The following is a 15,994-nucleotide window of genomic DNA, read 5'->3' as shown; positions in this document are numbered from 1 at the left end:
TAAATTTAGTGGGGGTGGGAGAGGGTTACATATGTGTCTCATCCCCACCTATAACTAGACAGTGAAATTTTGAAGAGAGGAACTTAGGTTGTTCTCCATATTCCCTGGGTTGGTATAGAGACTCTATAGAGCTTGTGTTCAATCCAATAAATGTTTATTGGATTGACCTGCTGACACATGAAAGGCCGGTGTATGTGGCATTGTGAGGCACCAGCGAGGTAGAGAAGGGAATGCTGTTGGTGAGAGGTTGAGTGAGGAAGGGAGGATGGATCATTAAAGACCCTGAAATCAGGCAGGAATTTGGACTTGCTGTAGCACTCCCAAGAAAAGAAAGAAGCCCTTGCTTTTTTATTGTTAATAATCCCTCATATGAAAATAGCATGTTGCAGTTAACAAAGTACTCATGACAATTACCTCAATTATTCCTCACAAGAGCCTTGTGAGGTAAGCACAATTTTACTAATAATAAAGAAATAGAAGTAAGCCTGTTCAGTGTGACTCAGCAGTTAAGCATCGACCTATGATCCAGGAGATCGCAGTTCAATTCCCAGTCAGGGCACATGCCCGGGTTTCGGCCTTGATTCCCAATAGGGGATATGCACGAGGCAGCCAATCAATGACTCTCTCTCATCACTGATGTTTCTATCTCTCTCCCTTCCTCTCTCGGAAATCAATAAAATATATTAAAAAAAAAAAAAAGAATAGATAGAAGTGAGGAGGCTACTTAGTAATTAGATGGCAGACCCAGGGCGCAAGCCTGGATTATTCCTCGCTCTTTCCTCTATACCACAATGCCACCGGGTAAATTCAATTCTTATAGTGGAGTTTTTAGGCTGAATCGACATTAAAATTGTGTTCAATTTGGTTTCTGCAGTGGAGGTTTTAGGCAGAAGTGATAGTGTTAAAGTTATATCCTTTTGAAAAATATTTATTGAATATAAATAAATGTCCTATACATTAAATATCAAGAAATATTCATTATTGATTACAAGTCAGGCTGTAATACTGAGGGAACGATACAATAAAAAAATCCACCCATGACATAGTGATAATTCCATTCCAATATTGGACACGGTAATGATTTACTCACAAGACACACAAAAACCCATCAAAAAAAGGCCATCACTTTAACCACCTATAATACCACAATAGAAAATGATTTTGAATCATAATATGAACAGTCCCAGTAATGCTATCTGCCTTATCAATATATCAGGTTGATTTGAGATTGTGGAGTTATACTATCATAAAATCTAAAGAGTCCCATTTCCTTAGTTTTATTTCAAATTATTATTAAGTAATGAAATCATACATACCCATCGATACTTTTAAGTAAGTTAGTTTTCATAAGAGAAAAGGAATAAAAATTTAGTACAAAGAAAGCATTCCCCAAACGTTGAGTCTTTAACGGAAAAACAAAACAAAACAAAAAGAGCAATGTAATTAGCTTTTCCTTCAAAGAAAGGAAATAAACCATAATCTTTTATGGTAAATTTGGAAAGATAAATATTTCCTAGTCCCAGAATATGTGTTTATTTTACATGATGTACTTGAATGATGCATGTCTATGAAGCAGGGATCTGTGGCAATCCAAATTCATCCACCAGGACTCCATCCTATAAAAAAAGAAGTAATGTTTAGTGCCACTGTTTTGTTTTTTAATTTTTATTAAATATATTGGGGTAACACTGGTTAATAGTATCATATAGGTTTCAAGTGTACATTTCTGTAATACAAGATCTGTATACTGCACTATGTGCCCACTACCCAAAGTTAAACCATCTTCCGTCACCATGTATTAGGCCTTCTCCAGCCCCCACCACCTCCCCACCCTCTTCCCTCTGGTAACCACCACACTGCTGTCTGTGTCCACAAGTTTCAGTTTTATATCCCACACATCAGTGAAACCATGTGGTTCTTAGCTTTTTCTGATTTATTTCACTCAGCATAATATTCCCATAGTGCCACTATTTCTCAACTGATAAAAAAAAGATTACAAATATTTAGTAGTTAAAACTCATCTCCAAGTGTTTAATCAATGAAAATCAAAATCCCACTCAGAAGACGAGAATGACTTTTATGAAAGGTAAAGAAGAAAGTGATGAACCTGGAAAAGAACTGGAAGAGATCAAAATGGGATATTTGCAGGGTAAAGGAAGAGTAAGAGAGAAAGAAAACCTTAAGTATAAATCTAGAAAGTGGAAAACGGGGCTGGGAGGGTCCAGGAGGAAAGACTGAGGAGTTAGTCCTTGCTTTCAGATTCCCATTTTCACTCTGATCCCTAAAGTGAACAATCAACTTTTACAAGCCTCCCAAATCTTTGATGAAGCAGTGCCCTAGAACAGGCAGTTACTGCTACATCACACTGTCCTACAAACTTATAGGCAGTGATACCACTATCAATTAAGAAACCATATCCCAACAGCACTTCAACTCAGGAACCTGTAAACTTCTAGAAGTGGACATAGCATACATGCTCCTGGGAATTTAAAAGGTGGGCTATGGTGATATTAATAAAGATGATTTCACATGTGCTGAGAAAAACCAACCTATGCACCTGGAACCTTGAAGTGGCCTGAGGTGTGGAGGTGGTGTGGGGTACAGAAAAGTAAGACTACCTCAGGCTCAAAGTAAACAGGAGGGGTACAGTGGGGGAAGACAAACATTCATAGAAATCAGCTATAAGGGGTCTGAAAAATTACCTCCTCACCACTTTTTGCTGCCCACATTTTACAGGTGGAAAAACACTGATGAGATTCTGAGAGAAGACACAAATTGCTAATTTGCTCAATGTTACACAATGAATAAAGGCAGAGCTGAGACTGGTTCCCACTGAAGGGTTCTGTCAACTACATTATGCATACTCAATGTGCATGTTGGGAGATAAGGCAAACACCAGGACTGTAAATGTCCAGTGGTAACAAAAATTAAAATAAAATAAAATAAATTTAAAAAATAATAAATAAAATAAGGTAAAATAAAAATAATAAAATCAAATAAATAAAATAATAAAATGAAATAAAATAGATTAAAAATAAAATTAAAAAATAAAAAACAAAATAAAATAAAATATAAAATAAAATGACACATTACACCAGGAACCAAGATGGCGTGAACAGGATTTCATATGCAGCAAAATTTCTTCTATTTACAGTGATAACCATGTTGCTTTGGACAGGGCCTTAAGCTTGCCAAGCCCTTTTATTTATTTTATTATTGTTGTTTTTAATCCTCACCTGAGGATATTTTTTCCATTGCTTTTCAGAGAATGGAAGGGAGGAAGTGGGGATAGAGAAACATCGATATGAGACAGACCCATTGACTGGTTGCCTCCCATTCGCACCCCAACAGGGAGCGGGGGAATAGGGGAAACAAACCTGAAACCCAGTTACATGCCCTTGACCGGGAATCGAACCCAAGACCCTTCAGTGCATGGGCAGGCCTCTAACCACTGAACCACACCTGCCAGGGCTCACAAGCCCTTTCACATACAAGATCTAATTTGATTGTACTTGTATTTTATAGAAACAAGGGACAGAAAAGTTCAAAACAGCTAAGTGACTTGCCAAGGTCTCACGGTCAGAGGCAGAGACTTAAACCCAGGTGTCCTGTTTCTTTTACTGTATTGAATTAGTCTTTCTTTGTTAAGTTTTATACTTAAATTAGTAATCCCTAGTTCAAAAACTTCCACCCTCTAATTAACCAGTGTGCCTGGAGAGTAGAATTTTTACACTGCTGCCTAGCACGGTTCATGTATGTGTTGCTGATACTTTTCCAGGAAATGTCTAAAACCTATAAATGGCACTTAGTGCAAGTTCACAACAAGGGTAATTTGTAATATTACACAAATTGTCATTGTATGAAAACATTCCTGGCATACAAATGGCTAAGAGACATATGAAAAAATGCTCAACGTCGCTAATCATCAGAGAGATGCAAATTAAAACCACAATGAGGTATCACTTCACACCTGTCAGAATGGCTGCCATCAACAAGTCAACGAACTACAAGTTCTGGTGAGGGTGTGGAGAAAAGGGCACCCTAGTACACTGCTGGTGGGAATGCAGACTGGTGCAGCCACTATGGAAAGAGGTATAGAGTTTCCTCAAAAGATTAAAAATTGACCTGCCATTTGACCCAATGATCCCACTTCTGTGAATATATCCTAAGAAACCCAAACACCAATCGCAAAGAACTTATGCACCCCTATGTTCATAGCAGCGCAATCCACAATAGCTAAGATTTGGAAACAGCCCAAGTGCCCATGAGTAGATAGATAAGTAGATAAAAAAGCTGTGGCACATTTACACCACGGAGTACTATGCAGCTGTGAAGAGGAAGGACCTTTTGGCCTTTGGCATAGCATGGAGGGAACTAGAGAGTATTATGCTAAGTGAAATAAGCCAGTCGGAGAAGGACAAGTACCAAATGATCTCACTTATATGTGGAATATAATAAACAAAATAAACTGATGAACAAAGTGGATCCAGTAACATAGAAGCTTGGAACTGAGGGATTTCAGAGGGAAGGCGGGGAGGGAGGTGTGGGTGAGGAGGGATTAATCAGGGAACTTGTATGTTTATGGGCATGGCCCATGGATGGGGACATTGGTATGGGGAGGGCCTGGGGGTGGGATGGATGTGGGGTGGAGGGGAATCAGTGGGGTTAAAAGGGGGACATCTGTAATGGTCTCAACAATAAAGATTTAAAATTTTAAATTAAAAAAAAAAAACAACACACAAAAAAACCCATTCCTGGGTTTCCGTGACACTAAGCCTGTCCATCGTCCAATGTAGGAAAACTGGGCTTTCAAGGGTACCCAAAATAATGACCGAGACAGTCTTTCTTTGTTCTAACTTAAGGGTACCTTTTAGATTCCCAGACTGGTGATCAAGCATAAAGCTTTATATTTGCATAGAAAATATAAACAGAAAAAGCTGTCACCTTATTCTTTGTGTCTGTGGGAACGCCTTCTGGAATTGCAGGTGCAGATGCTGCTTCATCCAAGTAAGAACTGTCTTCATCAGCCAGAAGCTCATCACCCAGTGCATCCAACTCTGAAATTGAAATAGTCAACATTTCAAAACTATGTAATGAAGAAAACTGGGAGCTAATGTTGAGAAAGCCCAATTATTTATAAGAGGAACATTTAAAAACTAAGGGAAAGGGATTACTAATTTCTATTTTCAAAATCAAAGATTAGCATTGTAAGAAACTTTCAAGAGAAATGATGTGGTAAAATCTATGAAAAACCAAAATAAAAATAAAACAAACAGCCCGGCGGGGCATGGCTCAGAGGTTGAGCGTCAACCTAGGATCCAGGCGATCGGGGTTCGATTCCCGGTCAGGGCACATGCCTGGGTTGTGGGCTCAATCCCCAATGACTCTCTCATCATTGATGTGTCTGTCTGTCTGTCTCTCTCTCCTTTCCTCTCTCTGAAATCAATAAAGATATATTTTTAAAAAATAAATAAATAAAAATAAAACAAACAAAACCACCATTCCCTATGGGTTTAAAAGGCCCCCAGTCTTCACGAGAAGACTCTCTAGTTATCAACTGGCCAATTCAAATTATAAATTCCTGATAATTACAAATGCAAAAAATTCTCTCTCATTTATTGATGAACCTGAAAGAGGATAATGAACATAAGTAGAAATTGTTGTATACTGAGTGATCATTACATGAGTCAGGCTTTTAAAAAAAGTCTATGGCAAAATGAGTAGAAAGTGACCAGGAGGAATGGCAATAGCAGGCAGAGACTCATAGAAGAAACTCTAGATGGGAAGTAAGAAAATAAAGAAATGAATGGAGGAGGGGGAGGTTCCAGGCAAAAACAGGACATGGAGGGGACAGGGAGAAGGAAGCAGTTGTAATGTTTTACAGGGACATCACGTGACAGAAAATCCAGTGTAGGGTGGTTCTGCCATCTACCCAGTTACTCATGCTAGAAACTGACAGACATCCTTAATACCTCCCTCTCCCTCCATATCCAATCAATTATTAAGTCTTGTCCATTCAGTCTCCTAAAATTTCTTCAATCTGTTCACTTCTCTCTGTTTCTGCTACCACAACCCATAGTTTCTGCTACCCATAGTCTCAGACACCATCTCTTAAAGATTACAGCAATAGTTTTAATGTTTTTATTAATTTGAGAGAGAGAGAAAGGGAGAGGGAGAGAGAGAGAAACACTGATGTGATACTGATGGGCTGCCTCCTGCACACCCCCTACTGGAGTTCTAGCGGGCAACCTGGGCATGTGCCCTGACAGGAAATGGAACCTGTGTGCGAACTTTTGGTACATGGGATGATGCTCAACCGAGCCACACTAGCCAGGGCACAGAAATAGTTTTTAAACTACTCTCCCTAAGGCCATGCAACAACCCTTCTCATTTTTCCTACTAACTCCTACTTGTCCTTCCGGTCCCATGCCTGTCCCCCACTCCCAAATGTTAGATTCCCTAGTTATGTGCTTCATGGTACCCCATACTTCTCCAACCATTTGTGCTCTTGTAATTAACTACTTGAAAGAAGCAGTTTCTTACCCCTGCTCAAGGGGTCATATTTGTTTTTTCCAATGCTGAATCCCCAGCACCTAACACAGTGTCTGGTATATAGGAGATACACAATAAGTATTTGCCAACTACTATTTCTTGATCTATTTTGCTGTTCCGAGAGAGAGGAGTCCAAGTAGCAAAACAGGGAGAACAAAATCAAAAGGAAAACAGCAGGGAAAGGCAGTATTTAGATACCAAGCACTGGGTTAGAAAAGGCCTTTGAGTGGACCTCCCTTCAGAGCCTGTCCATTCCGGAGTTGTTGGTGTAGTATGCAAGTCCAATGTGGCTGCCTCACAAGTTCTCTTCCCACAGACTGTACCATAAACTGTCTCTTAAGGAACCCTCACAGGAATTTTCTCTAGCACTTGGGAGAAGGTCCCAGGCAATTGCTCCTTTCAAACTCAAAAGCTACATATGCACTGCTTTTTCCATAACTTACCTGCTTCTAGGTCATCTTCATCTAACTCTGGGGTGCCATAACTACGACTCAGTGCTTCTTGGATTTCATTTGCATCTTCCATCATATCCTCTAGCTGGTCTTGTAAATCCTATAAGAAGATCAGACAAGATTTTTACTCATTTCTTACCATTTTCCTATACCCCTAGCTTGTACTCTCTCCCTGAATCTTAAAAAGGAGCAATTTTTAAAAAGATGATGTACAGGGAAACGGAAGTGAGCAGCGGGGCTAGCTGACCGTAACAGGTTGAGGGGCTCTTCGCAGAGTGAGCTGAAGATGAATACCAGAGGACTTGGATCTCAGCTAAAGGACAGTATTCCAGTTACTGAGCTGTCAGCAAGTGGACCTTTTGAAAGTCATGATCTTCTTCAGAAAGGTTTTTCTTGTGTGAAAAATGAACTTTTGCCCAGTCATCCTCTTGAATTATCAGAAAAAAATTTCCAGCTCAACCAAGATAAAATGAATTTTTCTACACTGAGAAACATCCAGGGTCTGTTTGCTCCTCTAAAATTGCAAATGGAATTCAAGGCAGTGCAACAGGTTCAGCGTCTTCCATTTCTTCCAAGCTCAAACCTTTCACTTGATATTTTGAGGGGTAATGATGAGACTATTGGGTTTGAAGACATTCTTAATGACCCATCACAAAGTGAACTAATGGGAGAACCACATTTAATGGTGGAATATAAACTTGGTTTACTGTAATGCAGTGAGCTGACCATGGAAATGGAGGGGCTTTATCTTGTTTACAATCGTCTTTTTACTATAATTTTATGTATACAACATTATAAGTACTGACACATGAAAAAAATAAAAAATTAAAAAAATAAAAAAATAAAAAGATGATGTACAAAAAAATGCAGAGAACATAACAAATTCTCAACAACTGTTACTCCGGTCCTTGGCTAGTGACTATTTTTAGTCAACACCTGAGTAGGTGCTCCTCTAAAGGACAGGTTTGAGTAACTCCTGAATGTTCCTTCTAATTAAAAGTATAAGAAAGTGAGCTTACAGAATTATTTAAAGATCACAAGTTTGAAGATTTTCCCTAACAATAACTATAAATATCACCAACCCATATAATCCTCCTCCTGTTTTTGGTGGTGAAAATGTAAACTTCAAAATAAAGAGGAACAAAATTGGTGATCTTGCATTTGAATTTAAGATATCTCATGGAAATTCAAAGTCCTATTGCAAGACTAGATACCCATCATCTCTCTGTCATTACAGATGTTTACCTGAAACATTACATCAAGCAACAGCTACACTATCAACATTTTTCTAATTAATGGAGAAAAAGAGGTAATTGAGACAAGCAAATCACACTTCTTGAGTTAGCCAAACACTGACTACACTGTGTAAGGAGGCAGTAGCAGAAACTAGATGGTATAAAAAGTTATACCGGGTCCACCATGGTTGGGGAAACAGAAATGGAAAAAGGAAAGGCTTGAGATCTGAGACCAGGCTGATGAAAATCATTGACTGAGGGCATAAATCATCTGTGAATAATCTACTTGTACTTAACTGGAAGACTAATGCAAAGCCAGAAAGAATGTACAACAAATCTGAGAAGGAGTGTAGCATAATTAAGGGCAGTTAGCATAATGGTTTAGAGATCTAACTCTGGAGTCAAAGCCAAAATTTTGTCATTACTCCATGAAAAGTAATGTCTCTAAGCCTTAATTTCTTCATCTGTAAAATGGTATTATTTATTTTATTTTTTAAAAATATGTCTTTATTAATCTCAGAGAGAGGAAAGGAGAGGGAGAGAGAGAGAGAAACATCAATGATGAGAGTCATTGATGGGCTGCCTCCTACACGCCCCCCACTGGGGATCGAGCCCACAACCCAGGCATGTGCCCTGACCAGGAATTGAACCCCGACCTCCTGGATCCTAGGTTGATGCTCAACTGCTGAGCCACGCCCAGACAGGCTAAAATGGTATTATTAATAGCCATACCTCATAGGGTTATGTAAGGATTTATTGCAATAATGTATGTCAAACACTAAGCACTTAATATTATGTGTCTTCTACTATGTTAATAATGCGCAGAACAATATACTCGTCACATACTGAAAATTCTATATAACAGGGTAGTGCTGATACTGCAAAAGGCTCAAATTAGCATCACTTATCCTTCAGAACTTCTAGAGCAACGCAAAATATTTGAAAAGTCCTTCCTGGTCCCCAAATCAGAAGTTTGTTTTTCCAAATAAAGGGTAGAAAGTAAAACGGAAAAAACACTAAAAAGAAAAAAGAAAACGCTCTGCTTTCCTGCATTTGCAAGTGTCAAACTACTACATTGTATATATGTAACATTTTGCTAAACAGAGAAACACTGGCTGAAACAATAATTAAAAGAGTGAAAATAACATAAATTAATCAAGTTAAATTTATACTATGCTACTACTACATATGAAGACAAGACATTCTCTCAAAATTGTCTATGAATAGGGTTCCTAGCAATAGACTCTATGATACAGGGGAAAAAAATCTTCACACAAAGAACTGGTAGATTCAGTACTAGATAAACAAACAAAAGCAATATAAACAAGTACAAGCACTTGATGTGCAGAAACTAAAAAATAAAAAAGGCAGAGCTACACACATACAAACAGAAGCAAAATTTAAAAATGAAAGCTATAAAACAATGAAAATATTTTACAAGTATTTTAGGAAAACAAATTAAATTCAAAACATATAACCCGACCAAAGAGACACACACACCCCCTAAAAGAATTAGAAAGAGACTCTCCTCCTGTCATGTGGGCAAGCCTATTAAGGGACAGAAAAAGGGTAATTAGGTAGACAAACAGCCAGCCACAGGTGAAAGATGGAGAGACATACTAAAAAACCCAGAAAGAGCAAAGTTTCTATTTTGTTTTTTACATAGCTCTAATTAAAACACATGGAACCCTAAAAGCAGAAAATAAAATTCAATTTCATTATATATATATTTTAAATATGTTTTTATTGATTTTTTTTTTTTTTTTTTTTTTTTAGGGAGAGTGAGGAAAGGAGAGGGGGAGAGAGAGAGAAACATCAATGAGAGAAAAACATGGATCGGCTGCCTCCTGCACGCCCCCTACCAGGGATCAAGCCCCAAACTTGGGCACATGTCCTGTACAGGAATCAAACGGGCCACCTCTTAGTGCAAGGACATTGCTCAACCAACTGAGCCACACTGGCCAGGGCAATTTTATCATCAAATAGTATTATATAAATAAGACAAGCATACACAGAACATTTTTCTCAGTAAATCTGGAAGATATCACTAAGTTTAACTCCTTATAAGTAGAGACTAGTGAAGAATTTGATAGATGGCCAGAATTTGAAGAATTTGAAGAATCTGATATAGGCAGTCTAAGGAGGAATGCTCAAAAAAAGCAAGATGGAGGAATGCTGTCACTCCTCACTCTTATGCAATACTGGGACTCCCAGAGAATACCTCTGCAGAGAAAGTAAAATGCTGGGTACCTACTAAGCACTCAACTAACAAATACTTCTTGAATTGGACAGAGTTACTTTATGTGTTTTAATAGCCTTTCATTCGTTTGTTCATCAATCATCAAATACTTTGTGAGCACCAACTATGGCTAGGCATCGTTCAAGGCACTGGGGATACAACAGTGAACAAAATCAAGTCCCTGCTCTCATAGAAAGAGACATTCTACTCAGGATGTAGGTGTAAAGGGCTCCATCATATTTTCAGAAAAGAAGTCTCTTCAACTCTGGACAGTCACCACTCCCTCCCTCTGCTATCCCTGCTTGCCATCTGGGCTGTTCACATGATGGAGGTGAGAGGAGTTCACCTCCCACCCAAAACATGATCTCAAACGAACTGCTAATTTTAAGGACCCAATGACATTATTAAAAATATAGAGAGAATTACTAGAAAAAGGAACCAACTCCATCCCAGGAACTGTTTTAAGCACTCGTGACAATCCTAGGAGATAGGCAGCAAACAACAGTACTTTACAATTGAGAAAACAGACTCAAAAATCATTGAATTAGAAGTAACAGGAAACTGCGTATTTATTTATTAGTGCTTATTATGTACCAGTCATTGTGCGTGTAGATACACCAGCTCATTTATTTCATTTTCATAACCATATGTGGTATTAGGAGTCTTGCATTAACAAGGAAAGTGAGACCTTTGGTACTCTTTCCCAAAGTTACTTATTAGTAAATGGCAGGCCTAAGATTCAATCCCTCTTCTGTGCCCTTCCCATCACATACACATTCATTTGGATTCTTTCAGAAACCAGGGCATTCTTACAGAAACCAGTACACATCTCACCTCAATCTGGTCAATTTTTACTTGCTTGTATGCTTTCTTCATTTCCTTCACTCCCAGTTTCATAGCATCAACCTAAAAAAAGATTAAGAGAAAACACAATGTCTTAAGAAGCCATGCTGGTTAAGCTGTCTTTTAAAAACCATAGGAAAAGAGCACAAGAGTACAAAAATAAAATCATGGGAAAAGGTGCTATGGAAGTACCGTGGTCTTGGTGTCCTTCAATGACTGGATAGTGTAATTGGCTTGTTCCATGTTAAATGACTGTTGGGCGAGATTGTCCCGCTGCTGCTCATACCTTTTTAGAGTGAATTGAGAATGGCAAATGTGAGCCAGATATAAATCCTCAGGAAGAAAGTATCTCTAATACTAAATAAGAGAATTTTCTTTCAAAATTTGTTAAAAAATTAAATATACAAAAAAAAAAAAAAATTGGCCAAAATAATCACTCTAACCCAGCTGTTTTCAACCTTTTTCATCAATGGCACACATAAACTAATTACTAAAATTCTGTGGCACACCAAAAAAAAATACATTTTTTTTGGTCAACTTTACACAAAAAAAAAATAGGTGTAATTTTGATTCATTCACACCAGATGGCTATTGTTGTGTTGGCTATTGTCATTTTTTTGACAATCTAAGGGAAAAGAGGTCAGTGCCCTTGACTAGTCAGGTATTGCATATTTTAAAAATTCTTGGAGCACACCTTTTGAAAATCGCTGCTCTAACCAAATACCATTTGATGTACCCCCTCCAGTCTTCTTCTTTTGTATGTATTTTAGTTATAACACTATTTTCCATTTAATATCATAACATTTTTGCTACAAAGTCATAATATATATGTCTTTATGTTTTACATTATTTCCTATGCTAAATTCCCAGAAGTGGAATTCTGGGGCAAAGGGTAAGACAATTTTTTTTTTAACATATTTTTATTGATTTCAGGGAGAGAGAGGGAGAGAGAGATAGAAACATCAATGATGAGAGAGAAGGGTAAGACTATTTTTAAGGCTGCTCATACATAAAGTGAAACTATTTTTCCAGTAGACTAAACTCCTTGAGGACAAGTATTATATTTTATTAATCGTGTATCCATAATTAGGTAACCAATCTGACCTAACATAATGCCTGGCACTCTCAAAATATGTTTTTTTAAATAAAGTTTTATATCAAAGTGTAATACTATCCCAAAGACTTATGTCATTATATTCTTTATACAATATTTGGAAACCATCTAACTGTCCAACCAGGAGAAAAATGGTCAATTCATGGTATAGGCAAACAGTGGTGGAATATTAAAAAGTATAAAGTTTCCAAAGAATATTTAAAAGGACAAAGAAATGGTCACGATATAACGTTAAATGGGAAGGAATACCTATATACACACCATTTGTTTTCTTCTAAATTATGTGCCCATACACCACGTATGCTCAAGCACAGAAAAGAAACTGTAAAAAGTAAGCATTTTAAATGGGTTTTTTTAAGTTGATTTCTCAGAGAGAGGAAGGGGGAGAGAGAGAGAAACATCAATGATGAGTCATTGATCTGCTGCCTCCTGCAAGGCCCCTACTGGGGATGGAGCCTACAACCTGGGCATGGGCCCTGACTGGGAATTGAACCGAGATATCCTGGATTATAGGTCAATGCTCAACCACTGAGCCATGCTGGTTATGCAAGAAATCAGCATTTTAAAGATGGTTATTTATAATAGTAGGAATCTAGGTGGCTTTTCTTTTTTCTACTTATGTTTATATATTTTCCAAGTTTCTACAATGAACATATATCCTTTTATTTAAAAAAAGTTACTTAAGCCCTGGCTAGCATGGCTCAGTGTTTAGAAGGCTGAAGGTTGATCCCCAGCCGTGGTTGGGGCCTGTGTGGGAGGCAACCAATAGCTGTGTCCCTCTCACATCAATGTTTCTCTCTCTCTTTTTCTCCTCCCTTCCCTTCCACTCTCTCTAATGAAAATCAATGAAGATAATATCCTCGGGTGAGGATTAACAAACAAAAAAGTTGCTTAAAACTTGCAGCGCTACCAATTAAGGAGGCAATGGTTTTACCACATTATCACCACTCTAGCGCATTACATTTTCTTTTTCCAATTTTGTCTAATCTAAAAGGAGTAAGATGGTATCTGATGTCTTATAAAAAGTTATTTTATAAATAGGAAAAGAGTATCAGCAATCTTCCTGGTTTCTTATTAGTTGATTCCATCTGACCTCTACAACCCTGCAGAAAGTCTCTTTAGCTGGACAGCCTACAAGGGTAAGCAACAAAGATACTATTTGGCTTCTGCTTAAACACTGGAATATTGCCACCTAAAACAAACTAAGGACCCTTAAATCTTCCAGTGGGAGAGAACAAATAGTCAAGATTCCCAATTTTACAAACAAAAATTAAAAAGGCACACTCTAATTAAATAAGTAATGAGAGAACCAAACCCTATAGATCTGGGCAGTCCAATACAGAAGTCACCAGCCACATATGGTTACTTAAACTTAAATTGTTAAAATTAAATAAAATTAAAGCTTCAGTTCCTAATCATACTAGTCACATTTCAAATGCTCAATAGCCACCCATGGCTAAGAGATTCTGAACTATACAGCATAAATACAGAACATCACTATCATAGCAAAAAGTTCTATTTAAATGGATGGTGCTATAAAAGGTGTTGCTGAATACACAGTAGGGGAAAAACCAGCTAACTACATATGTAAATGAAATTTGTAATTAAATGAATAATGCTTATAAAACGGTATAAAAACCTAAAGGAATGGAAGATCATTTCTCTTTTGGTCAAACCTGTGGAAGAAAGGAGATTATGCCTATAACTTACATCCGCTTTTGCTTTAAAACCCGCAAGGCTTTCTGCTTGACCATATTCTGACGAGAAAAAACAGATTTTAATAAGTAGAAAATATACATATGTAAAAGAAATCTCCCATATCCACAAATATACATATCTACTTACTTAATTTGAAGAAATTCTTTAAGTTAGCAGATATAGTGGCTCCTGGATTGTTCTTCACCTCCCAAGCACAGTCTTTAAGACTCAGTTCATCTCTGCCTTTGCATCTCACATCTCAGTGTATTAACTGCATGTCTCTTCCCTACTGCATATTAATTCCACCCCCAGCCCCAAAGGTGCTGATTTTTTACATTCAGTTGCCTTAGGAGATCTCCAACTTGGGCATCCTGCTATCCACTCAAACTCAACATGCACAAAGTCCTCAATCTGCTCTCTCCTTGGAAACGACTAACAGCCCCACATAGGTTTTTCTCCTTATCAGACTGTGAGCATACCTTTTGTATCTCTCACCAGCCCCTACTTCCACAGGTGCTTAAGTTAGGCTGTCACAGAAACTGCAGCCTATCTTACCTTTGCCGGACTCTCTCTCATCTTCTTCATCTGATCCTTATACTTTGCTAGCTCAGCATCCAGTCGAGAAATCTTCTTGTCAATAGATTCTGCTCTGCTGTCCACCTTGAGGGGGGAAAAAAATCAAAGGCACTGGTAGCTATTATAATATACTTACATGAGAAGGAGCAGGAGAGGAAAGAATATGGAGGAAGAAAAGAAAAATAAAGAGGATCATATGGTGAGGGGTGGAAAACTGTGGTTCCCAAAGGGGGGGGGGGGGAATTCCCAGTCAGAAACGTTGAGGGGCTTTTATAAACTATATTCCACCCTCCAGATTCTGATATTCCAGGGTCTCCCTCAAGTGCGTTTGGGCAGAAAAATAATTTGAGACTCCCTTGGGTAAGTTGCAATTTCCCTAGAATCAGAAACTAATCAGGCTTGGGACTCAACCAGGAGGTCTGTGAAATGAGCTAGTGCCCCGTGGACCCTGGATAGGACTAAAGATCTAATGCTGTTCTCTAGATAAGAGGGTGGTGGCTTAATGTGCAGGACCAGGGTTCTGAATTTTGTTACTGAGATCCAGGATCTAGTATAGACATGTTGAGCTAGGATATCAAGCTGAGGGTCCTGACGTGGAAGAGGGATGAGGGATGAAAGAGGGGTAATGGACAAGGTTCGAAGGGTGTATGGGCCTACGTTTACTTGAGATGAAGGGATAAGGAAAGAGCGAGTGGACGCGGCAGTGCGCATCAAGGGTCCGGTGCCAGTTAGGGGAGAGAGTGATGGGTTAGGGGTCGGGTCCTGGTTTGTGGCGTCAGGAATGACCTGGGTAACAGGAACAGAGGTGGAGTGGAAAGGGCCGAGGTGTAATGGGCCCGGAACCGGGAATGAGGTGGAGGAGTAGAAACCGGGAGGAGGCGGGGTGGGTGGGGTGAGGGGTTTCAGAGGCCCCGAGCCTAGTTATGTGCGGTCGAGCGCCCACCGTGCCAATGCAGTCCGTCAGGTTGGGCGGCGGAGCCTTGGGTTTCGCTTTTCCGAAGAATCGGTTCATCTCGGACGGCCGCGAAGAACACCCAAACACTGGAGCAAAACCAGAAACGGAAGCAGAGACACCACCCCCTCAGCCCTGACTTCCGGCTCCCCGTGCGCAAGCGCAATGTGCCTATTGGAGTTTCCCTATCCTTTTTCCGGGTTTTCAGCTCGGCCTTCAGGCGAAGGAGAGCTCTGGGAGATTGGAGGTGCTGGATAGAAAGTCAGCAGGGGGCGTGGCCACGCTGGGTGATGTGAGGGTGTGACTTCAGATCAGCAAGGCGGGGCCTCACCT

The 15,994-nt window shown here is 39.0% G+C and overlaps 2 protein-coding genes across 2 annotated transcripts; one reads left to right on the top strand and one right to left on the bottom strand.

Annotated features, from left to right (window-relative positions):
* Positions 1-1,254: 1,254 nt before the first annotated feature.
* CHMP5 (charged multivesicular body protein 5) lies at positions 1,255-15,780 on the bottom strand. The gene is made up of 8 exons (XM_016223030.2): positions 15,653-15,780; positions 14,689-14,793; positions 14,146-14,192; positions 11,514-11,607; positions 11,313-11,384; positions 6,996-7,104; positions 4,945-5,057; positions 1,255-1,616 (listed from the first exon to the last, which is right to left on the bottom strand). Exons 1-8 carry the CDS (start codon positions 15,719-15,721, stop codon positions 1,566-1,568), a joined length of 660 nt encoding a protein of 219 aa, XP_016078516.1. The 5' UTR covers positions 15,722-15,780; the 3' UTR covers positions 1,255-1,565.
* On the top strand, positions 7,243-7,736 carry LOC148091837 (proteasome maturation protein). Its single transcript, XM_087822744.1, has one exon. It carries the CDS (start codon positions 7,291-7,293, stop codon positions 7,714-7,716), a length of 426 nt encoding a protein of 141 aa, XP_087678870.1. The 5' UTR covers positions 7,243-7,290; the 3' UTR covers positions 7,717-7,736.
* Positions 15,781-15,994: the final 214 nt, after the last annotated feature.

This window comes from Miniopterus natalensis, chromosome 12 (genome assembly GCF_054644295.1).
Source record: "Miniopterus natalensis isolate mMinNat1 chromosome 12, mMinNat1.hap1, whole genome shotgun sequence".
In the NCBI taxonomy this organism is placed as follows: Eukaryota; Metazoa; Chordata; class Mammalia; order Chiroptera; family Miniopteridae; genus Miniopterus; species Miniopterus natalensis.
The sequence above is the reverse complement of the archived record's forward strand: the minus strand, read 5'-3'. Positions and strand labels throughout refer to the sequence as shown.

Excerpts from the sequence above, each read along its gene's own strand:
- CHMP5 (XM_016223030.2), bottom strand. The coding sequence starts at position 15,721 with ATGAACCGATTCTTCGGAAAAGCGAAACCCAAGGCTCCGCCGCCCAAC. Across the intron at positions 7,105-11,312 it reads TAAAAATTGACCAGATTGAG|GATTTACAAGACCAGCTAGA; the intron begins GTGAGATGTGTA and ends ATCTTCTTATAG. Across the intron at positions 5,058-6,995 it reads TGAAGATGACCTAGAAGCAG|AGTTGGATGCACTGGGTGAT; the intron begins GTAAGTTATGGA and ends TTTCAATTTCAG.
- LOC148091837 (XM_087822744.1), top strand. The coding sequence starts at position 7,291 with ATGAATACCAGAGGACTTGGATCTCAGCTAAAGGACAGTATTCCAGTT.